Here is a 25,220-nt window from a genome sequence, read left to right as displayed (position 1 = left end):
TTTCCAATAATCATGTAGTAAAAATCTGATATCATGACAACCATGCTCTGAATTATGTATATAACCTTTAGTTAAACCAAAAAATGATGGAGGTCTGGCCCTCGTTTACACTGTTATGTGAATCTGTTATTTGATTCTACCAGAATCTGTAGCAGTAGTCTGAAGCATCCTACTGATCTTAGCACATGTGGTCTGAAAGTGCTGTTTCTCAGGATTATCTGCACAACAGGCTGTAACCAGTTTTCACTGGGACTATTGTTTTTATATCCAAAGTACCAGTGATGCTGTTCTTCAAATTTATTTTTTTAGCACCACAAACATAATGGCATTTGTCTCTTTTACATTCAGGTGGCAGCAGAAATCTCAGAGACAGATATCTGAATGTCTGGGCAAATGAGGTAAGTAAGAAACTGTGCCTTAAGTAGCCTTTCAAAGGGAGAATTCAGTGTTGTTCATGTCCAATAAGTTTTTATGGTAAATGTAGTCAGATGGAGCTATAAAGTCCTCAGTGTGTTATTCTACTGACCACAAAAGCTGTTCTCCTCCTCGTGGGGCCGTGCTGGCAGTGCCTGCATGTTGCGGTATATCACCACCCTAACCTGTAGCTATCGATTTGTTGGCCAAAATAACGTTGGCAGAAAATCCGGCACGCTCCCAGGCCACCCAGAGGTGGGGACTAGATAACCAAGCCACAAAAAATTTCCTTCCTTCGTCCAGTCACATCACTGTGACATCACTGGATTCAGGAAGAACAACAGATTTTGCAGCACGAGAACTCAGCTCTCTCAGTAAACACACACACACACACACTGAGGAATTTACTGCTTAAACTGACTACATTTACTATCAACACTGACTGCAGGTCCACGTGAAAAGTGCTCAATTTTTCCTTTAATTTTAAGTGAACAGATCCTTTACATATGGTGAAACTGAATTAATTACAAATAAATTATCAACATGTAATACGTCTCCTTTCAAACACAACATCTCTTTCCCTGTGAACACTATTAGCGTAGTTTCTATGGCTATTAAACTATTAGCACTGCAGACACTTTGAGCCGATGTTTATGTTCTGACTGATCACAGCAGTTTGCTGATGTTTGCGTTGTAATGATGATTTTGAACAATGCCACCGTGCCGCTGTTCTCATTTCACATACATTATTGTGCTTATAGGCCAAGACGGGCGGAATGCTTTCAACTTTTTATGATACAAAGTTGTGCCAAGAGCATTTTTCCCCGCTGCTTCACTCCGAGGGCTTTTCAAAGGGGGAAAGCAACACATGCTGTCATTCATGTCCCGCCGTTCAGATGGACCATTACGCTCATATCAGATCGGCTCTTTTCATGTGCTGAGTGACAGAACAAAATAAATAGCGAGCGCAAGGCTGTGAAAGATTTGCAATGCAGTGCGTTAATTAACGAAGGGCTATACCAATTAGGCGCCCATGATTGGTGTGTGAATATCAGTGCAGTCACGCAGTTTGGGATTCGGCGCAGAGTAACACCACTGTTTACTGAACACAAAGACGATAAACAAGCACTAGCAACAAGTGCACTGCCAAGTGTGAATAGCTGAGCATTTCAAAGAATTTATGGCTTTTCTGTTTTATTCGTTTATTAGGAAATTTTGTTTTTAGGCCAATAACAAGAGCGAGGCCTTTTATCGGGATGTGCTTCATACCAACCATGGCCACATGAACAGAGACTAATTCTCCTGCACTAAAAGTCACACCGTTTCCTCCACCTTCGGAATTTGGCTATAAATCTGCACATTTACAAAGACGGACAGACCTAAAACAGCCAATAGAGCTTAAATTAACTGATTTTTATATGGTGGTGTAATGTGGCGCTCCAGGAAAATTGTATTAGCATCAGCTGACGACTATACTGAAAATCAATTGAGAGTTTTAATGTTATTTTGCAAAAAACAATCCTAAGTTTACCTTCTCACTTGGGTGGATAAACTGTTTTATTTATTAGTGCTTATCACATAGCAACAAGGACTGAAGTTAATTGTCATGTTTAATCAGGGCTGCAGTATTTCAAAGTCCAAAGAGATGTCTGAAAATGTCTTGTTTTGTCAGTCCAAAACTGAAAGATGTTCAGTTTAATATGATAATAAACTAAGAAAAGCAGGAAATCACATATCTGAGAGGCTAAAAACAGCATTTTCTACCATTTTTGCATAAAAAAAAGGTCAATTGTCACATTGGGTTTATAGCTTAATTCTTTTTTCACCACTGTTGCCAGATTTTCTGGCCCGACCTGGCAGTTTGATTGCCCAGGGCAAGCAGACAATCCTTTTTTTTCCTTTTTTTATTTTTGGTCAGACCAAACAAAGAATTTAAAGCTGTCACATTTATGAAATTGTGACAGAGATTATTTATATTTTGTGTCATTTTATTGACCAGATAATGAATATATATCACTCAAGAAAATAATTGCAAGCATTGGTTAGTCGCTGCTCTAATATTATGTGGATCATTTTCAAACTTCCAGTGCTTCCAGATAAATGGTACCAAAAAAATCTAAATCATGTTAATACTGAAGGTAAGTATCGCTCACAAAAGAAAAAAAAACAAAAACAAAAAAATAAAAAACTGTTCCAAGTTCTTATTTAAATTCCATTTGTGCGGCTCTCCAAACACTGAAACAGTCCAGGTAACGAGATGGAAACAAACACTCACGCAGGAAAAATGTCCCTGCTCTTGGCCTGTAGATCTATTTATCCTGGTGTTTAAACAGGTTGTAATTGTAATAATATGTTGCCCTTTGTTTTGCTGTTGCACAACTCCACTCGGAGAACAAACACTTCATTAATCGGACAGACTGCACTAGGTAGTCAGTAATGAGGTGAGTGTTTGAAGAATAAAGCGATAATGACCCAAATGTTTGGTTCACGTGTATATAATTATGCATTTATTGACAAGAATGATACAGGTCTGCTGTGGGACAAACTGAGGTCAGTGACTAACAGATGGACGTCTTCAGTTTACTTAGCGGACCTCCTGGTTCTCTTATTCCAGGAGAAGTTTGCTCCGTAGGATTTCACCCGCGGCTTTGAGCTCCTCTTCTCTGTGATGTCGTAGCTCCAACCTGAAAGGACAAACACAGAGTAAGTGATGGAGCCGAGAGCGTCACGTATATTCACTTTGGACGAGTTCCAGCCACACTGAGGTGTTTTGGAGACATCAACAGGCTGTGTGTAGTCAGCACTGCACTAATCACTTTCATGGTGCAATAAACAGAGTAAGCCAGTTTCCTTTGCTTAGTTTCAACAAACTCTCCCAGATGGTTCAGTTCTCTGAGTGAGGAAAAGTTTCTGTTAGACCAAAACCGTGTTTCACTTTAGCTCACACACGACTGTTTTGAATTGTCTAACGATCTTGTTAGTACGTCGAAAGTATTCTTCTCATGTTTTATTACTTGATTCGTTATGGGGCCAATACGCTGTCATCCGGTGTCTGTTTCCATAAAAGGTATTTTAACAGATGCTGTTTTACTGCTGTCATCTGATGACAATCCTGCTTTGAACGGTTTAATAAACTGTGAACAATTTAAAATAATAATACTCTCATTATCCAAAGAAAGTGATGGTGTCTGGTAGATGCTTTAATTTAAAAGACTCTGATACTGATTTATCTTTCTTGATAGTAAACTGCAGCATTTCACATTCAGGGGGTTCTTTGTCACATATTCAAGGTAGCGTTGGGAGCGATCCAGTATTGGTATCAGGTGCCGACGCTGGCGTAATTCACTCATTGGATATCGGACTGATGTCACTAATACATGTTCAAGTCTGGATTCTATAATCTGATGTTTTTAGGAATTATAGATATGTAATAATGCAATTTTATGCCCAGAGCCTAAATGCTGTAGCACAAACTAATTAGTGATTAAACTGTTCTACAAAGATATCCAGTAGTCCCAAATATTTTTATCTATCAGAATGCCATGAATGACAAACAGGTAAAGTTTGAACTGGACCACGAACCCAACATGAACACAACATGAGACAGTCTGCAACATACACATTTCAGATACACATTAATACACTGAATATGTATTATGTATATAATTTATATACAAAAGCATAAAAGCAATATTTCTGTTCAAAAATAAACAGAGCTTTCAGTTACCATTTAGTAAGTGCTTCAGTGATGCGTCACATTATGTAAGATGCTGTAAGTGAATCTAATCTGTCAGTAAAACTGGCGACTACCTGACTTTTTTCCAGCAGGATAATCCTCCAATTAACAGTGAGTTAACCGCAACTATCAATAGTGCTACTAATACAACTAATCAGTGTTTAAATTTAATTAAATCGTGTTCATGTAACATTCAACTTACTAACAGTCTGTCCATTCTACATCTGGTGAAATCCAAAGGGATGGTGTGTGTGTGTGTGCATGTGTGTGTGTGCGTGTGTTAAATCTGAACTGACTGGCCACAATTAGTAGAGGCATCACATTAACTTATACTTTATTTTATTCAGGAAGTATTGTTTTAAATGTTAAGGTTGGTGTTCTATCTAAATTCTTAGATTTAGGTTTTTCTTACCATTTTTCTCAGCAAAAGCGATAGCATCTTCCTTGGAGGAGAAACTGAGCAACATGTTGGATAAGGGATCAGCACTGAAAGGCAGAGAAAAAGTTTGTTAGCCAGATACAGACACATACATGAGGGCAAATATACGAAATATTGTTTGAACCAAAATAAAAAAACATATTGAGTGTCTAAGGATAGCAGGTGTTGTATGTTGTAGAGACTAAACAAACAATTTGAAGCCAATTTTGCACATTATAAAGCTAGTTTATTATTAAGTTATTTGCCAAAACTAATGCAACTCATCAATATATTTATGACAAACTCTAAACACAGCACAGCAAAGGAAAATAATCAGATTTCAGCTTTTGTGCTGCAGAAACTGTCAGGTAAAGGTTGGAGATTCTTACGTTGAGGCCCAGCCCATCAGCGGGTTCTCCCAGCGCTCTCTGGTATCAAAGTCCATCTTCCACTTCTTGGTGCTGTTGACTCCCGACTGCATGGCCGTCTTGGCGGGCACAAAGATGTGAACTTTACGTGTTTTGATGTGCTCCTCTGGGACCCCTGTCAGAGTGGTGATGTCCTGAGGGACAGAGAAATAAAACACATCCTTCTGTAAGTCACAGAGTTAATGGGACTTTTTTAGATTTTTTATGGCTGTGGACATTTTAAACCTATACTGTATATACTGTCGCCATCCATTACATACATTTACAGAGGAGTCCTATAATCAAGTATGACCTCATTGATTGCACTTAATAACATTTCCATGACGCTTTGCACACATGCACGCAAACAAGTGAATGAAATTGACAAAAACTGAGTAATGCATTGGTGAGTAAAGATCTTTAAATCTACAGTGAATAAAGACTTATTATAAATTATCAATGAAGTACTCAGACTGTAACTCAGAGGAGGTCTCAACTGAACAGTCAAAGCTTCTCATTTCTGCTACCATGTGTACAAAAATAACAAACGGACGTGTTTTTGGTTGCAGACCAGCCAGTGGTCCTCCAGAACCACTCTGACTTGGTGTCTGATGTCTTTTTTTCTTTCCCTGCAAAGAATTCACGTAAAGATATATGTGTGTGTTTGATGAGAGGGGTCATCTGAGGGTTTGCTTGCAGGTGTTAAAAAATACAACTTTAAGCTCTGACATGTTTTTAGTGTCAGAAAAATGGGGTTAGGCAAATCTTCAGCAGCTATAAAAAGGACTTAAGACTCTAAAAGTATGGTTTATATTTTTGTACTTCACATCAATCTGAAGAGATTTATTTTACCTCTTAAATATCGGGGTCAAAAAAAGCTCAAATAGATCTTCAGTGTCAGAAAACAGTAAAACACTGAAAAATTAAAAGGAACGAGCACTTTTTATAGGCACAGTAAAGTAAACTCACAAGTTTGGATTTTATTTTTTATTATTTCTGTGATCTGATGTTCACTTTATGGGCATTTTTGTCTCTGCCAGCACAACTGTTACCACTGCGATTTTTAAAAATTTTTGATATATTGCTCATAAATGTCCTGCAGGGTACAATGGGCTGAGTACTTCTTTTATTTGTGTACAAGTTTACTAAACTGAATCACAACATTAGAAAACGAAGAAGAAAGAAGAAGAAGAAGAAGAAGAAGGAGAAACCATGGCTCAAATGTGAGAAAATGTCAATACTGGATTTACGAAAACAGAATAAAATAGCCGTCTTTATGCTGTTCTTCCAGCTCGTTTGAATTGAGGTGGATGAAATTAATGCCTAATACTTGAGGTGATTTATTCCAGACCATCAGAAAGTAGGCCAGCGCGACAAGAGGAGGAGGAGGGGCCTTTGGGTGTACTAAATGCATATTCCTGAGCAACTGGAGCCCCTTCAAGCTCCTATCAAGGATCTGGTCCAATTCTTCAGGGAATTAGCAAACAAGCAATGGGAAGTCGGCGACAAAACACAGACGAACCTCCCAGCATGCAGGCACCAGCCACCCAAGACTGAGGGCTTTCCAGGGCGCTCTCCTTTCAATACAAGAATTTTACACATTTCAATGGCCATTACAACTTCAAAGAATCAAATTTTCATCATTGTCTGTCATCTGCCAGTTGATTTGTAGAAAGGGGGTCGTTTTGCATGAACTCCACACAAAAGCCCGCCTTTCCTCTGGCAAAGGAGCTTCCAGTGGTATTTAAGCCTTGTAAATTACAGGTCCAACTGCTAAACTACTGCTTGTTTCAGCTAAACATCTTTTGCCATACTCAGAGGCAAGACCGGTCTGAATTTAATCATAAACAAGATCTGCATGTTGAAAAGATTGTTAAAATGAAAGGGAAAAGACGAACAAAGGGGGAAAAAAAACTTCACAAGTGCTTGGTAATTATTTCCGGCTGCCCTATCTACTTAACCTTAACAATTCCTTCTTGTCACAGAGAGGAAGAAAACATGTTCTCTTCACCCAAAGGGGGTAATGTTGGACGGTTCATGACACAATAACACACAAGACAGTGTGAGAGAGTACCAAAATGAAGTGCCAGGTTTTTGGGTTTTTTTCATCTTGGAGCCTGCAGTAAGTAATCAAAAATGTGTAAAATGTTGCTTTCTGCAGGATATTAAGTTTTTATTTTCAATGGATAATGTTCAAAAGAGCTGCGCTCCAAGAGTGAGAGGTAAGAAAAACTTCCTGGGAGTTTTGGAGAAAACACAAGAACCATTAAAATGCTTTGTACACAGTGAACCGTAACACACTTGGGGCTGTGAGTCAAGGGGAAGAAATCATGTACAAAAAGTACCTTTTGAGTGGAGGTAAATCAAATTTGCAGTCCGAAACATTTAGCAGCTCTGTGGTCGGCTCTGTTCTGGGGGATAGATGCATGAAAATCCCTCTTTGAGACGCATTAGAAATTATACCCTTGGGATTAGCAGGCCAGACTATGGTTACGCGTATGTACGTTACATAAACCATAACTGACACATGAGGCCCATGTATAGTAAACCAGTGCAATAATTTGTCCAGATGTAGCAGACCTTAAATCACATCTTAGGCGTGGATGAGCACAAAAGGTCCTTCATGAATGAGGGAGGATGTGTCAAAACAAAAGCTCTGCCAAATCACTGAAAACACTCTGCTCATTATCTGGCATTGTTTGCAAAAATACGAGTCTAGACTTCTATGATACTTGCATGCATTACACTGAAAGCTAGGGTTATCGGCATAACAGACTCACCCACAATACCCGGATTCACAAAGGGAATGATTGTGGCTGGAATGTGGTGTGTTCCCAGGAAGACTAGAGAGGGCCATCACAAAAGGAAAACCCACACGGTGGGCACTTTTTCTTCTGCCATGTACAGGAAGCAAAATGAGAACTATCAAGTTTGACACTATTCACAGGGCCTTCACGGGGCCCTACAATACCTGGCTGGGCAGGCAGAATGCCGGGCTTAAGAAAGGGGGGAAAAAGGCTGGCAAAGTCTTCGTCACGTGAAAGCGTGTCGATATTTCTGACACCTCCAGGCTACGTGCCAAATAAAGAGCATAGGGGCTTGTCGCTGTGGGGCCGCTGGGCCCACCAGAATGCTGAAAGCTGGTACCCCTAATGCTCCAACAGAGACCTGGACTGGAGGATTTCTGTGTAAACAAGATTAGTAAAAACAGTAGTAAAAACTGAAGGAAATAACGAGATGTCAAAAAGCAAGAAAGCAGAGAGAACAGAAGGAAGAATAGTTTTCTTCAGGGGGAATTGAGGTGTGAAATGCCGAACTGAAACAATTGTGGAAGTAACTGTATTCAGATTAATGTCAATTAATCCTTCATTGTCCTTCGTATTGTTAAATAAGCTCTGATATAGTTCATGAAAATCATTTAAACTGAATGTGATGTCCATCTTGTTCCACTTGGTCATATCCATTTAAAATGTTTGGAAAATGATAAGAGAACGGTAAGAAAGAAGTGCCATTTTGTTTCACTGACATCTTATTCATGTTAGCATTTCTGTATAGCTTGTTACTTTACCCTAACTAGCCAAGTAGTGGGGGACGTATGTGTCCCATCACTTCAGTCAAACAAATGTGCTGATTTTAAGGAATAGCCCGACATTTTGTGAAATGCACTTATTGACTTTCCAAGCTGGAGTTCGATGAGAGGAGCAATACCACTGTTGTCTGTCTGTTAAATATGAAACAGGAAACAGGAAACAGAAGCTAAGGTTAGCATAGAGACTGAAAACAGCCGTCCAAAAGTGAAAACAAAATCTCTAAAGCCCTAAACTTTTTATTGTTTTTTTTTATCTCATCTGTAAAAACAACAATTGTGGTTTTAAAGGATTTTTTGTGTTAGCCTAATTCTTTTATTTTGTTTTTGTCGGTCAAGTTTGAATGAACGTCTTAGCTCAGTAAAATAGAGAATCTTGAATTCAGAAGGTGTTCGGCTGCATTTCTGTTTAAAACAGGTGCGAGAGCCTTTCTTGATATTTTGAGAGTTAATTTTGTTTATTTATTGGAAGTAGCAAACATACTGCACACGTCTGCCAGCTGAAATATATATATATATGCAATCATTAGTTGCAGGTTGGAAAATTTTGATTTATCACCCAACCCTAGAATCTGTCCAGTGCAATGCACCAGGCTCACAAAACTCAGATCAAAATGCAAAACAGTGCTGATCAATTATGAATCAAGACACTGTTACAATGTTGCCTATCTCTCACCTCAGGTGTTTTCAGGAACGTATTTTAATGTACCGTTTAACTGTATATACAAGAACGTTATGTACCATGTCCCCATTTTTTTCCCCAACCTACTCACAGTACTGCATTCAGCACCACCCACCAGCCAAAGTGTTTAGTGGTTTGCTGTGATCAGATCCAATGCTGAAGGCAGTCTGTTTCAAGTCCAACAACCTGTATAGCTGCATCAATCTTATCGATGCTTGTCAAAAATATTGTAGCCACTTTTCTAGTTCTGGCAACTGTCTTCTTAACTACAAAGCTCTGATTGGATCTTCTTTTTCAAACTAGGAAAACAGCTGTCAGAGCCACGCCAAATGGAATCACTGTAAGAAACTGGAGATGTGGTGGGCAGCGAGCAGGTTAAGAGAAAACATCTCCCTCTATAACTGAATGTGTTCTTCACTGGACTCTTTAACCGTCTTCCTTTCTTTCAGATGATTTGCAGGTGACTGTCCACATTTTTACATTTCCTGCAGGTATAAAGCGGTTTTCCAGTAAGAAAATATGTATAAATAATAAAATCTTTGAGAAAATGATTAAATACAGCAACAGAACTCACATGAATGTTTTTAACCTGACAGTTTTGAGAAAATATCAGTTGCATGAAGCAGATCTGAATGCCAGTTCTTACTGGGCTAAGTGAAGCATCCAGAGGTTTGGCAAAATGTAGACAAGGACTTGAAAAGAGATAAGAATAAGGACCTTGTCTTCTGAACACATTACTGTTCATTCACTTAGTGAACTGAATAGCCCAGTCTTTTTCACTCCATCACCTGATACTCCCTTTGTGCCTATTTAGAAAAAAAAAAAAAGTTTTATTTTAAACCTAAAATAAACCATAAAAGGAAATTAACATCTGTTCTTGCAATGATCCTGGACGGCTCAATTATTAGTTATGGAAATGATCAAACCTCCAATAAGCTGAGACGTGAGACTATGCGAGACATACAAAACACAAAGCTACTGGACACAAACTGTAACATCAACAAAGTCATTTTAATTAATAATCACTCCTGACCAGACTTGAGCTGAACTCACTGGTGGATCATTATAGTCGTTTTTAAACAATTTTATACTAATTGTATTAATTATAATTGTTTAAAGTCGTTTAAAGAAGCAAAAAACAAACATTTTCTGGTTTCAGCTCCTCCAATGTGAGGATTTGAACCTTCATATAACTAAATATCTTTGGGTTTTGGTCTGGCGGTCAGACAGAACAAGACATTTAAAGACACGGCTATGAGTGAAGGGACATTTTTCCAGTATTTTTTGATATTTTATAGACAAGCCAAAGTATCTATTACTCGAAAACATGATGACCATAATGAAAATAATCATAAGTTGCAGACACGTGTCTTCCAATCCCTGAAAAACAGCCCAGAAACAGGGTCAAACTGTTTAAATACATTGGTACTGCTGGTCCCATTTTTAAGACTTGTTAGGGTTTACAAATGTAAACTGAGGTACAGAGTGTATTTTCCTGTTAGTACAGTAACCAAACAAACAAACAAATAAAGGATGTCTTGTGCATGACTGGCTCAGACAAAACTTCGGTAAAAAAAATTTGTAGCTCCACTGCCACATAGTTACGGGTGATGGTGGATACCGTGACAGCCATGACACCAGTACGGTCCAGACTATCATAGCACAAACACCCGTATGCCAAAACTGCTGCTCGGCAGCCCGGAGGGGTCATAGGGTCGACCGAGCTGAATCATGTTGAGTCAGCATGTGGTGAAAGCCCAAACACATCACCCTTAACCCCCCACTGTCCGGCCAACACCCAGACCAAGAGCCTCACTCATCAGCCTCCGCCAGTTCCCACCTTCAGACGTCTTTGAAGTGGAGAAAGCGTGCCAATTACTGATTGGACATAGGGGGCGTTTCTAATAGAAACAAATATTATGTTGCTTGCTCATGTGTGGGAGTGGTTCAACACCGGAGAACGAGAAGCAGCTGGTATGAGGGTCATCTCAAATCTCACATAACACATACCGGAGAGGATCGGAAAGAGAGGATAGAGGAGGGGTCGTTTAGGAATACATCTGATATAGACACACTTGTTTGAGTGCGGTACGGCATCTCAAAGACACCTGTTTAAATATCTTTTTATAAGTAAAATGCCTTAGAAAAAAAAAAGAACTATCATAATTCATTAAGCAAAACTGATATGCTTCTTTTCTCTGTTTATATCATTGTAATCTGTAGATCTTTGAGCTTTGGACTGTAAGTCGGACAAAACTAGTAAAATTTAGGACTGCCCCTCAAAATGTCGTTTTATCTGACCAACAGGCAAAATCTATACATATTTTAAATATTCAGTACACTATCATAGATGACGAAGAAAAACAAAACATTAACATTTGGGGAGCTGGAGTTTTTTTTCGGGGGAATTTTTTGCTTTAAAAACGAGAAGAGGATTAATCCATTATCAAAGTTGCTCTCTGTTGTGACTAGTGTTCTCAAAAATATTGATTTATCAATACACATCAATTATAAATACTCAATTTCTGCAGAATCAACACACCAGTTCCACCTGCACTTCCTTGCTCCCTCTTCACTCCGACCACACGTTGATTCCATTAACTTTACTTAATTTAAAAGATTAGTTATTTATATAATTTAGTTGTTTTAAAGGCCTGATTTAACAAGAAAAAAACAAATGTTTCTAAGAAGGATTACGTTTTTTGTTGTCATGTTATAGACTTGTTATATTTATGTTTTTGTAATAATTGAAACTTTCATGCCCTTAAGGTTGTGTCAAGTTTCCCCTGTTGTGTCAAAACTGGTATTAAATATCAGTATTATTCAAGATATTGTACTGAAGTTAGAAATTCTAATATCGTGACAGCATTAGTTAAGACAAATCATCTAGTAGACTAATTGACTTTGTTCCAGCTCTGGCACAAACGTTCTATTGTGAAATTCAAAATGCAACATAAATTATGCTATGAATGATTATGTTGGCCTTTTATTGTTATGATAACTTATAATAAACAGACTGGAGAGACAAAAAAACATTAAAAAACACACTTATGACAGTGTTAGACACCAAAACTAGTTTGTGAACTTCAAAAGAAGAGCTTCTAGCTTACAACTAATGACTGAATGGAAGTGTAGACAAACAAAGTAGCAACCCTTCTTTTTATCAGCTCTGCAAACACAACACTTAGCAGCTAGACACTTCCTAAAACTAGCCAGCGCTGACAGGGCTGAGGAGTCCTCTTAAGAGGCTTAGTCTCTATGGAAGAGAGTGTTAATGAATGAAATACTATTTAGTGGATGATACATAATAAAGCCTCTTGTCTGGCACTCTTCAAAGACCAACATCCTCTGACCCACTACTCCAAACTTGAGCCGCGAGATTTTTTGCATAAGCGCGCCGTATGAGAGGGCAACCAGACAAAACAGACACTTAAGTTGTCTATGTGCGAGGGAGGGAGGGTGGGAGAGGAGGATGAGAGGGAGAGGAAGGGGGTGGGGTGGTGAATGTGGTCTGCTCCACTGTAGGTCACTCTGTGTCTGAGGCTAGACAGGCTTAGAGAATATACACCCCTGTACTACAAACTTAAACTGCTTGTGCTAAATATATCCTCATAGTTGGGATAGCTGGACTTTTATTGTGATTCTGTCTTTTCATTGTCCTACGTTAGTGTTGTCAAAAATATTTAGCAATTTATCAATGCATGTTGATTCTGAATATTTGAAATTCTTTATATACTCATTTTCTACAGGATCGATACTCTGATATCAGCTGCTCTTCCTGACTCTCTCTTCTTCCTGACAGCAAGTTAACACACAAACACTACAGTGCCCAAACAGCCCTGCATCCTTTGACTAACTTCAGAAGTAGAGATGCAACAATTAGTCGATTAATTGATCAATCGATAGAAAGTTGCCAAGTATTTAGATATTCCATTAATAATTTCTCTCATTTTTCAAGCAAAAAGTCAAATACTGGCTGGTTCCACCTTCTTAAGTGTGAGGATTTGCTGCATGTCTTTCTCATTTATGACAGCATATGAAGCATTTTTGAATTTTGGACTGTTGGTTGGACAAAAGAAGGAATCTGAACTCTGAACTTTTTCACAATTTTATAGATTTTATATATTAATCATGAAAATAAACAGTAGATTAATTGAAAATGAAAATAATCACTAGTTGCAACTCTGGCTGGAAGTATGCACACACAGTACATTATGTTACTTAATTTCTGAGATTAGTTAATTTGACAATTTAGTTATTTGTACAGGTCTGATATAAAGTTGTCAGCTATTAAATTAATCAGTAACTATTTGATACATAATATTACATGATAATCAATTCATTGCTTACACAACTTTTGTGATGCCAGCTTCTTAAATGTGAATATTTTCTGGTATCTTTACTCCTCTATGAGAGTAAAGAAAACATCTTTGGGTTGTGGACAAAATAAGACAGTTGAGGATGTCATCTTGGGCTTTGAGAAACACTGACTGACTTTTTCACCATTTTCTGATACTTCATAGATCAAACAACTGATCAAAAAATAATCCACAGCTTGAAATTGACAACAAAATAGCCACTAGTTGCAGCCTGACTCGTGTTAACCAGCTTGAGGGCCCTTTGTATTTGGGCAAATCTTCTGATACCCCTGGATGATAAATCTTGACTGACAGACTCAGGTTCTCTCAATCTGATTTCAATTTAGATCTTTCAAAACAACCAACAACCTGCCTTCAGCCTCAACTACCTTACCGCAATCACCCCACATCTTTTGTCCAGATGTGACGTTACTTGCCAAGCCAGCACTGTGCTCTAAATTCACAAGAAAATCAAAGTTTTCAAATTAGCAAACTCAATATGCCAAGCATCAAATGTTTCTACCAATTTAATACTCTCTTCCTCTCCCGGTCTTCCTCCCTCCTTCCCCCTCAATTCCCCACACTCTAATAACTGTCCTCCTCTGTCTCATAAAACCCTAGTGCCTTTAGAGAACTCTATAACAAGGCTTCACAAGCACTTTAAGATTATGGTGTTGTCTTTATGTGGAGAGAGGGAGCACACTTGGCCCTGGCTGGAGCAGGGGTAAAAACTCAAGCACTCAGGCATAAGTGGGAGATATTGTATTATTGCATATTGAAGCAGCTGCTGAGGTTATAACCACAGTTGTTTCTGCACAGGGCCAGAGAGTAAAGCAAAGTCCTGACTCTAATTGAGGGAGGTCACAGACATTCCGTGTAAAGCTGTGTATAAGTGGCCAGCCAGCCGGACCCTGGGAGCTGCCCAGCATGCTTAATCAAACAGTAATTACAAACAAAAGCAGGTCGGCATGGGCACTCTAAGGAGCGCTGCGGCTCCATCACGCAGGTCTTTTTATTTGGCACCGTTTCTGAAATTCAGACAATGCATTCAAAGTTTTGCTCATAAAAAGCTCAAACTTTAAACAGGTTTTTTTTTTTTTTTATTTGTGTGAGCTTTCTTTTCCTTGTTCTTGGCTGCTATGTCCGGTCCATTCCGTTCTTTTGTAAGTAGATTAAGAGCATTGAAAAAAAATGTAATCAAATTCCTTGTCTGTGTAATAAAGCTGATTGTGATTTTAAATACAGAGAGAGACTAAAACAGTCAACATCTGCAGTAGGGCTGCAACAAATCACACTCTTCATAATTGATAAGTTGTTCAGTCCATGTCAGAAAGCAGTAAAAAGATGCCCATCACAATTTCCCAAAACCTTACGTAACATCGTCTCACTGTGTTTTTTCTGTCCAACGTCTCAAAATATTCAATTTACCACCACATGAGACTAACAAAAGTAGCAAATCCTCACACTTTAGAAGAAGGAACTAGGAAATATTTGACATTTTTGATTGAAAAATGACTTCCAAATTGAAATAACATCTTCTTCTTTTCTTTCTGGCCACCTTGGGTCAGGGGGAAAAAAAACTACAACACTGTTTTCACTGCAAGTTGATTTGGCAAACTTGTTTGCAAACTCATTCACCAGATACAGATTACCATTATCATTCATTTGGGGTTGTTTTTCTGTCCACTTGGTGAATGTACATCCAATATTCACTGTTCTTTTAGTTCTGCTTTTTGTCGCCACTAATTTCTGAGGGAAGCATCAGGCCCTTTAGGTTCTAAATGCTCCATTGTAGCTCCTTTTCCATACACATGCTGGCTCAGCTTGGTTTGGTATGACTTGGCACATCAGTCCAGCACGGCAGGGATTTGCAACTTCATTACAACAGGATTTCCAGTAAATTCTTCAAAGTAAAAGTCCCCTATTATTTTGTTATTTAAAAACTTTTATTATAAAGCAGCAAAGTCCGGAAGTTGATTTTTCAACAGCAGTAACTAGAATTCCAAGATTCCTCTCCAGCTGAAAACTGAGAGACACAGGAGAGAAACTAAACTGCAAACCACAGAGATTCAGTCAGAAGCTACAAAAGTACTGACGATCAGTGAGACATCAACTCAACTCGCCTGGCGGCAGGTCAGATGCGTTTTGGCCCTACTCTGGAGATTGTGCGTCTCAGGCACAACTTGGTGAGATTCAGCCCATTATAACTGGCAGTGGAAAGGCAAACCAGTGCGACATGGTTTGACCCAGCACAGCCAAAAGTTACAATGTAAAAGCCTTATAAGTTCACAAGCTATTTTCTAGCTGTGTCTGTCTGCTGATTGCTGCTGGAGACGTAGCAAACAGTGGGTTTTTAGTGACTTTTTTTGCTGGAAACAGCTGCCTCTTGCTTCTGAAAGTGAACGAAAGGGTTTTGAGGCAGAAAACAAAACCAACAAGCTGAAAGATGCTTCAAGGCTCCGCTCTGCAGAGTCGGGTGGTACTGCTCAATACAACCGACACCTGTCACGCATCCTCTTATGATGCATTATTATTACATAAATGTTTATCATAGCTTTAATAATGATTCAGTTATCAAAATAGTTTCCTGTTGGTCAAACTGTTCACAAATGTCCTCTTCACTGGATGAGTTCTTATATTATTTGACCTGCATGAGTTCTTGTCCTTCCTCACCTAAATTTGCCTGTAATGGAGACGGCCAAACAAACTGCAGAGAAGCGAGTTCCTGTAAGGTTTGCATTTTTTGGACAGACGAGAACTAAGGACAAGATAATGAGTGTCACACAAACATTAGGATAGAGTTTTTGGAGCGCATTCAAAATATCATTTGCCCCGGCCAAAATGCAACCTCATCTAAACGAGGTTATTCAGAAATGTTCACTACAGAACAAGCGGCACACCACTTTCTCCTCCGGCTGCTCTGAGAGAGAGAGAGTCATCGTGCGAACCCAACATAACCTCTCAGCGGATCGAGACCATTGTTTGATTGGTCTAACCAGAAAGCAATTCACACTTATTGACAGCCTGATGAATGACTAGCGTGCTGACATACGCTGAATGCCCAAAAGGGAGAGTGCTCTCATTGCCCTCTTCCATGTGAGACGGAGACCACTGTACTGTAAACAGCTGAGGGCCTCTCTTTTTGGCCTGTCTGGGTGAGCATTAGAGTACTTCCCGCCGTCGCCAGCAACAGCATGCCACAAAGGAACCTCTGTGGCCGACAACACTGAAGTGGCCACTGTCTTTTTCGTGAGTCTCAGGGTGTCTCACAAACTTTTTTCCATGCAAGCTTCTTTTCTTTCACCCCCTCCCCATTTTTTAGAGGCCCTTTTTTTCCTCTCCTCTGCTGTTCCTCTCAGTGGCCCCTACTGAGAGGACAGAGACAGACACTCCGCCCAGCCAAAGGTTTGTCTGCCAGTATGGTCAGCTTTGGTCTGGAACAAAAGCGCACTGATGCTGCCCACACACAGCAAACCCCCCCCCCCCCCAAACAAGTCCACAACAGACTCCCACATTCTCCCCAAACTCCCTCTTTTTCCGTTATCTCCTATCTCCTTTCGTCTTTTAATGACAAAGCATTTACTTCAAAAGATCCTTCTTTGTTTTGTACAGCTGGTACACTGCAAACTTTGGCCACTCCAAATGCATATTTATTGCTTTGCTTTATGAAAAGAAGCCCCAAAGACCCTGTATGATGAAATATAAAGCTAAATACAGCTGTACCACATGCCTCATAGAAAAGGTCATTCTGAGCAATGACTTCATAGTCACCCATTGACCGGTGAATTAGATTTGATTATACACGTTTTTAACTGAAACCTGCACTTGAAGTGTTCTTGCAGCTTCACTGTATGCCTGAGCCACATCAGCTGACAAGTGTAACACTGCTCACAAAGAGACAAAGCCACAGATGTAGTCTGCAACTGTTAGGTAAACAGAGAAAAATACAGTATTTAAGCTTCATAGTGACTTCATCATTCAGTACGTTTACATGCACTGAAGTGATTGGGTGAGGGTTACAGTCTGCTCTCTACAGTTACTTTCAAAAACATCATGCATATGAGAAACCGACAAAACTGGTTTCCATAATCGAAGTAGGGGATCAGAGAAACCTGATTTTCTCAGCAGAATGTTCTTGAAGAAAGACAATTTCTCGGTCATGCATACAGTTAATCAATAGGACTGCGGTCATGGGCTGAAATAAACAACCACCAGGCGCAAAACACGAGTAGATTTTCTATTTGGCAAGTAAATCTTGGAAGGCTATCCACCACACTGGTGGGTAAATGTATGTACAAAACCAGTCATGTAATAAAAAAAAGTCTCTACAGCTTTTTGCTGTCATTTAAGGGTGTGCTGCTTGTATCCACTGCTGTCTATGTCAGCATGATTTAATAAAGAGTTTGGCACATGCACATCTAACTAGTGCTGTGAAACTGACCATCTTGAGTGCTTCTAGTTTTACAGCACTGTTTATCATGCTGGGTAGTTATTCCGCTGATCTATCACTTGCCACTGGCCTGCTGCTAGCTACGCTAATTAAAGTAGCTATTATGTGATGCCATTTAAAAGGGGTAAGCCAAGCTTTAAAACTAAAACCCACCAACAAAGAGGGTGGTAAGGAAAAGAAAGCACATATAAAAAAGTAGCTCTGTGAGAAATGAAGGTTTGGAGATAAAGGAGTTGTAAGAGGCTGCTAGAGTCTTATGCAGAGAGTGTGGTAATGAGTTCTGTTTGTCGCCAGCATGCCAAAAGAAAATTTATTACTTTGTCGTTATTAATATGCTTGGTTAGTGAATTTTCTAGTTCTCTTGGCCATTTTGGACACTGGTCGCAAAAACAATCATTTTTATTATCAATTAATCTGCCACTTGTTATTGGTTAATCGCTTAATGTACGAAAAGCCCAAGATGACATCTTCAAATTGCTTGTTTTGCCTGAACAACCATGTAAAATCCAAAGTTACAATGATGCAAAACAAAGTAAAGCAGTAAACAATGAAAGAGCAGGAACTAGTCAAAGTTAAGCATTTTAAATGTAGCAATAATAATTTTTCTCTATCAACTAATCATCATGATGAATAACAGCTTCAAACAGATAAAGTATTGCAGTAGCAGAAGAGGTACAGAATCAAACTAGGATAAAAGAGCCTCTCCAAGTCTTAGTAAATTGGTTTCCACCATTAAAACTTTGACTATTTGTCAATATGTAAATGCAGATTTACAGTTAGTACAGTGCAGAGCATGTGAGCGGAGTGGAGCAGTGAAAACTTCTGCTCCTCGCTCACGGAGCTGTTTGACCCCCAGCTCCCCCACTCAAAGCCACACCAGGATGCTCCACTCATTATCACTCCAAGCTCAATTAAGATTTCATCCCACTCAAATCACTCACTCCAAAAAAGAAAAATCTGCATTGTAATTCAGCTTCAGTTTAAACCGTAGCCTGTAGGCCAAAACACACTAAAAGCTTCAATATATGGACATGAATTGAAGCTTCTGTGGCGCACTGCAAGCTTCAGATTTAAAATTCTAACACCACAGAACCAGCAGTATTTAAGGAAACGATCACTATTCATATGTATCTACTTATTTCTTCACTGTTCATTTTTTTTGTGTTTTGAGGCACAGGTTAATTAACATCAGTGTCATTCAGTTTACCTCAGGGAGGACATTTTAGACCACAGCAGACAGCAAACTGAACACCAACACACACCAAGGAGATGCAGAGGGAGAGACAGCTCTGGACAGTTCATCAACAGCACAGTTCAAAATAGTGTGGGTGCAATGGACGCTTGGGCATACATCAGACTCGTGGTGTGAGCGATACCTGAGTGAAACTGGATTGGGACGGATGCTCCACGCTCCGTCCAACCCTCCCCCGCTCACGTTCCCCGCTCGCTCTCGCTCCGCTCACATGCCCTGCTACAGTGCACGCAAACACAATTTTCTGTGTCACCTGCTTTCTTGTTTGCTTGTTGTGCATACTGATTCAAATTCCACAATCTAAATGACAGTAAGCAACACATGCATACTGTCCACGCATTTTATTTGTCCCCACATGCTAGTACAAAAATGGTAACGCTCATCACAGCATGGTATTTTTTAAGTATCAATACACAACACATATTTTACATATACGTCTGTTTAAGGATCTTGGCCAGTGCTGCCACAGTTGTAAGAAAGTATAAAGCTTTCATGGCAAGAGAAGGAGCAGCGTATGTGCAGTGTGACAAAATGGCACTAGTGACATTACTTTTGTCAGGGTTGAAGACAAGAAGACAAGTTTGGAGAAAAAAAAATCAAAACCTGATGTTAGCAGATGTCTGTAGCTCACTCATCATTTCTGCTTGAAGTTAGCTGTTTGAAACTACTTTATCTGCTACTAGCAGCCTATACCACAACTGAATTTCTGATTGAGGATGCCAGGTTCTGACAAGAAAGAATAATGCATAGAATCAAAAACACAGTTTCTGGTTCTGTTACATCGATTTTTTTTCTTAAATCCTACAGTGTTATAGGACTGCAACACTACATCAGTGGAGTACTCTTTTGATCCTATGTTTATGAGCATATACAATACAAAACAACTGCAACAATGCATAAGATGAATAGTAAAAATAATTCTGATTCTGACTTAACTAGATAACAACAGATTGTGAGATTATGCTAACAAATGTAAGCTGCCCAGCTTACATTTGGAGCATCTGTGAACTCTCATTTAAAATTGACAGTGTGGAAAAGTTTTTATGGACAAGACATAACAGAGTTGGATATCACTTCTGAAATATGCAAGATCTATCATGTCAATGTATGCAATTCAGCTAATATGCAAATGAATCTGCTGTTGTCGATGCCAAACAAAGAACCCTCAAGCATTCAAATGTTTGTGTCAAAGTTTAACACTTCAGAAAGAGTGAAATAAATCACCACTATTGGTATAAATTATAACCGTCAGTATCCATTCACTGAGAAGCTTGGTTCAGGCTTGGTGTTGCTCACACTGTGAGCTGGCAATAACCACCATAAAAACTGTACATTGTAACCTGACTGTATATTAGTATGTAACAGGTGATTTTGGCCTGCAGAGATACTATAAAATTAATGATCTTATGTCTTTTATGTTGGCCCACACCCCAAATTATGTTGCTCTGACATCAAACATTGCCCTTTTAAAATCGCTTTTCACCTAATCTCCGATTAGTAAACTATTTGATCGTAACTTCTTTAATTACTGTCATCAAAAGTTGGGAGGAGAGCTGAGAGAGGATTAATGGGAGATATGACTGCACACAGATCTACCCATGATAACCTTTGCCATTTCCATCATAATGTCACAAAAGCCTACTGTCTACAAGCTCACTCTGCCAACTCATTTTGGCAGTTTTTTAACAATTTTTCCAGGGAATTAATTGGACGATAGCAGATCAGACAAACAAATACGTGTGTCACGTTGACCAGGGAGGAATTCTTACCAATTTCTCATCAACTGTAATAAGTTGCGTGTCTTGTCCTGGTTTCTCTGCCAGCCTTGATGTTGATGTGCTTGTAGACCTGAAAACCATTAAGTAGATGTTACATGCAAAGCACAACCTGCCAAAGCCAGACAAGCAACAAAGAGGTAAATTACACAATAAGTTACTCTCTGCAAACACTGACTATCTTGGAGGAAGCGGTGTGGCGAGGAGACAAGGAGGGAATCCCCCCCGCCACCTATTAGTTCTGTCTGGTGCATCTCTGGCAGACTCTCGCTCTCATCCTAATGACAGGACGTGCTTAATGTTGGCTGTGGTCAACTGTCAGGCGAGGACTGTGTAGCTCTTTGTGAATGTGCAGCCCTGTCCTGTCACAAAACAGCAATGTGCCATCATGGTAGAGCCAGCGAAGGGCTATTCCACGTAATCACATTCCAGATTATACTGAGATAGTCATAATTTCCATTTAATTCAAATATGTGGGGTTTTTTTTCCAACTTTGTACAATTTACAGAAAGCACTGCCCCTACACACTGCCTCACATTTCAAATAAAAGATAAAGAAAACCATGAACACCTTTGTGACAAACAAAGATGTCATTTAAGTCATCTCTTGCATGAAGCCCTGTAGACTGCGCTGACTTCCAGAAAGACACATTATTGTATCTGATGACAGTTGGATGGCCTACTATTCATTTCTGTGCTGAAACAATTGCTTCATGAACAGAAGAGTCAATGGACTGAAAATGAATCAATTCTACTTCTGATTACTGATTATTACCAAGAAAAGGTTTGTGGGTGTCAGCTTCATAAATGAAATCAGATGTCCAATAAATGCTCGTCTATTGTCTGCAGATCAGATGATTTCTATCATTTTACAAAGAGCCTTATAATATTTGACCAAGCATGTACTTAGCTCAAAGGTCAAAGCAAAACTGATTGATGAATCAATAATGAAAACAGTTTTAGAGTGAACCTCAATAAAGAATTTTTGTTTTAAAAGCCAACTGTCTTAGCCAACAAGCTGTCTTCACAATCAAAGGCATCCAATTCTTATCATCTGTATCTTTATTAAATCACATTTAGGCCATAAAATAAATTCCTAATTTGACACTTTAATTTTCACTTGGACAAAACAATATGTCTTTTGGTTAAACAATGCAATCACACCTGTCATCTATAATTTATTGCACATGATGAAGCCAATGTCTATGGCCTAATTATCAAAGCTGAGACTGCCTTTACTAGCATCATGTACAGAGAATGCCTCACATAGTTTCATTCTTTAAATCAAAATAAAATCTAAACCTGCCTTAGTGTTAAATATCTGACGAATGTCTGTACCTAGAGCCAATGTGGACTTGAACTGTTTTTAAAAAGTTTTTTTTTTTTTTTATGTAATAAAACTTAACACTGGCAGGCAGATTTTACCTGAAGAACTGAGTTACTGATAAAATAAAATACTGTGATCAAAACCTGCTGTGATTCATGTTACTGTTACTGATGTTTTCCCCCAATATTTTATCTAGGACTGTAACAGCACATCAGTCTGGATCAATATATCAATTCAATATTCATTGATTCAATAATTAATGCAAAGTGTAAATGTCTATCAATATCCTCATCTTTAAGATATGTTTTTATTTTGAAATTCCCATGGCATGTCTGTATCCCTAACATCTGTAAGAGTTCAGTCAAATCATAAGTTATTTGCTCTTTTTGAGTTGACATATATATATAACTGAATGTGTTAAGTGGACATATGATATCAGCTGATATTGACCGCAGGCACCTGAATTAAATCAAATTGTAATCTTATCATGACAGACTTAATGATATCTGCAAATACTGTGTTGTTGTCCAAGCCTAATTATGTGGACTGCAAATAAAACCATCAGCAATGCTGAGATGAGAGCCAAGCAATCAGACAATCACAGATCATCTCATTCAGCTTTCAAAACTAGTTAGATTGGAAAAACATTATTTAAGTGATTTTTCAGCCTCTACTGCCAACACTGTGTGCTGTGTTGTGCATCATTCAACATGTGTTTTTCATCAGACAATGAATAAGATAAAATCCTATCTGAAATATGTTTGACTGAAACAACCAAAAATGTTTGGTTTTGGCTAGACTACATTGAATGAAATGTTCAAAATAATCTACTGACTAAAAAGACAATAATATCAATGGTTTTCATTGACTAAAAAGTTTTCTTTGACTACAATAACACTAAATTGCCCTAACTGTTCTTCAACTAACACAACTAAGACTGAGGCTAAGGCTAAATTAGGAAGAAAAAAAAACAGCTGACAAAATTAACAGTACAGGAACACATGACAGTGCTGTATCAAAGTATTTATTTTCCAAAATTGCAGATAGTATATCCAGCCTGTCATGTCAGTGTATAACATGTTAACGTGTGTCTCCCAGTACTGGTCACCAGCTCATTTACCAAAGCTGACTTCTGGTTAAATAATGTCTATTCAACAGACATTTGCCACCAATGTTTATGAGATAAGAGAAGATTGTACTGGAAAAGACTTCACTGACCTTCAAGGAAAAAACAACAAAACAACAATTTTGAAAGTTATTCTGATCTCAATATGAGTCACGATTTTTGTGACGATTTAGGGTAAGAAAAAATCTAGGTGTTGCAATTTGGATATTACTAATCGTGCAGCACTATTATTGTCCAGTGGTTTGCAGCTCACTAAATATAATTAGTCTACTGACTAAGAATAACATCATTAAGTGCACTATGTATACACATTATGAATGAAATAGAACAGAACTGCATGAATCCAGCAATGTAATATCTAAAACTAACGCAAATATGTTTCTGGTGTTATAGCAGATAATGCATTGTGTCAACACATTAACAGCATAAAGTGTGATGTGTTATTTTGATGCTAGCTGTTAGCTTGCTTGCAGCAACAGCACCGGTTAAGGTCCCGTCAGTTGACTGTAAGGTTAGCTGAGGCGTTGAGGGGAGTCAGACAGTGTTAATGGCCTTTCCAGTGAATTCTGTTATTAAATAAAGTTCCCGTCTAGCCGAATATTAGTAATGGTATGCAGCACGTGTTGTGTGGACCAGTGAGAAGCAGGTTTAATTGCGTTAGCTCTTAAACTGATTTCCAGCTAGACTTGCTAGACCTAGACCTGGCTAATTAGCTGGCTAGCCGAGTGATGTAAGGACACGGGATAACATTGACATTGGCTACAAGTCCAGAGACTTTTACGACTTCATATGCGAGTGAGAGTGTATTTAAGCGGATAAATTCGCATATTATGTCCAATAAACAGCGAAAAGTTTTAAAATGCTTAATTAAAGTGCTTTATATTTTCACGCTGGCTAGCTTACACTCGCTTGCCTGTGACACGCCAGGCCTCTTAGCTTCCTCTTCAGTCGACTTTCAGTGAAATATTTAAAAGAGAATGACTCAAAGTATCACGCTTGAATAAAAAACAGATAAACAATTAATATACAATTACCTGATAGGATTCAGGACCCATCTAGAAGCTGCACTGATGACAGACAAACGTCCCAAGCCGAGAAGTGACATTGAAGACGCCATGATTGTTGTCAACACTGGCGTACGGCGAGCGCGAAGGAACAAACAGTACGAGCCCGGAAAGACGGACACAGCAGTTGGCCAAGAGCTGGAGGACTGATGCCAGCAACTAAAATTGCTGTACGGGGATGTGTTACATACAGAGAGACATGTCCAGACATATCTAGCGTCTATTTGACGCCGCTGATGTTTGTTTCATATCACAAATAACGATGATGGTGTTAATGGAAAAAAACTCAGCACATCCAGAGGAACCTGTCGTAATTGCTCCATAGGGGAGACTGGGGACGGTTGCAACTCTTTCCTCAGTTGCTGGGAGACTATTTGGGCTGTAATATTCTGAAAATACACATAGTTTTTACAGTAATATTAGAGTATAATTTATTAAACCAATATTATTATAGTGCTATTTTTTATTTATGAATTATGGAATTTATGGGGAAAAAATGCACCAAATTTTTATTAAACATGCATTTTTAGTGGACAAACTGCAGCTGTTTTAAACTGATTGAACTATCCTTATATTTACCTCATAATTACTTGTGTATGTTGTAAAGAACTGTGGTCTGTTTTAAC

General features: G+C 38.8%; 1 protein-coding gene across 1 annotated transcript; it reads right to left on the bottom strand.

Moving 5' to 3' along the window:
- Positions 1-2,893: 2,893 nt before the first annotated feature.
- On the bottom strand, positions 2,894-24,723 carry ndufs4 (NADH:ubiquinone oxidoreductase subunit S4). Its single transcript, XM_084728613.1, has 5 exons — positions 24,565-24,723; positions 21,073-21,151; positions 4,958-5,130; positions 4,563-4,636; positions 2,894-3,098 (listed from the first exon to the last, which is right to left on the bottom strand). The coding sequence occupies exons 1-5, from the start codon at positions 24,645-24,647 to the stop codon at positions 2,995-2,997; spliced, it is 513 nt and encodes a 170-aa protein (XP_084584739.1). The 5' UTR covers positions 24,648-24,723; the 3' UTR covers positions 2,894-2,994.
- Positions 24,724-25,220: the final 497 nt, after the last annotated feature.

Source organism: Lutjanus erythropterus, chromosome 10 (assembly GCF_056507025.1).
Source record: "Lutjanus erythropterus isolate fLutEry1 chromosome 10, fLutEry1.hap2, whole genome shotgun sequence".
In the NCBI taxonomy this organism is placed as follows: Eukaryota; Metazoa; Chordata; class Actinopteri; order Lutjaniformes; family Lutjanidae; genus Lutjanus; species Lutjanus erythropterus.
This window is presented reverse-complemented; position numbering and strand designations above follow the sequence as displayed.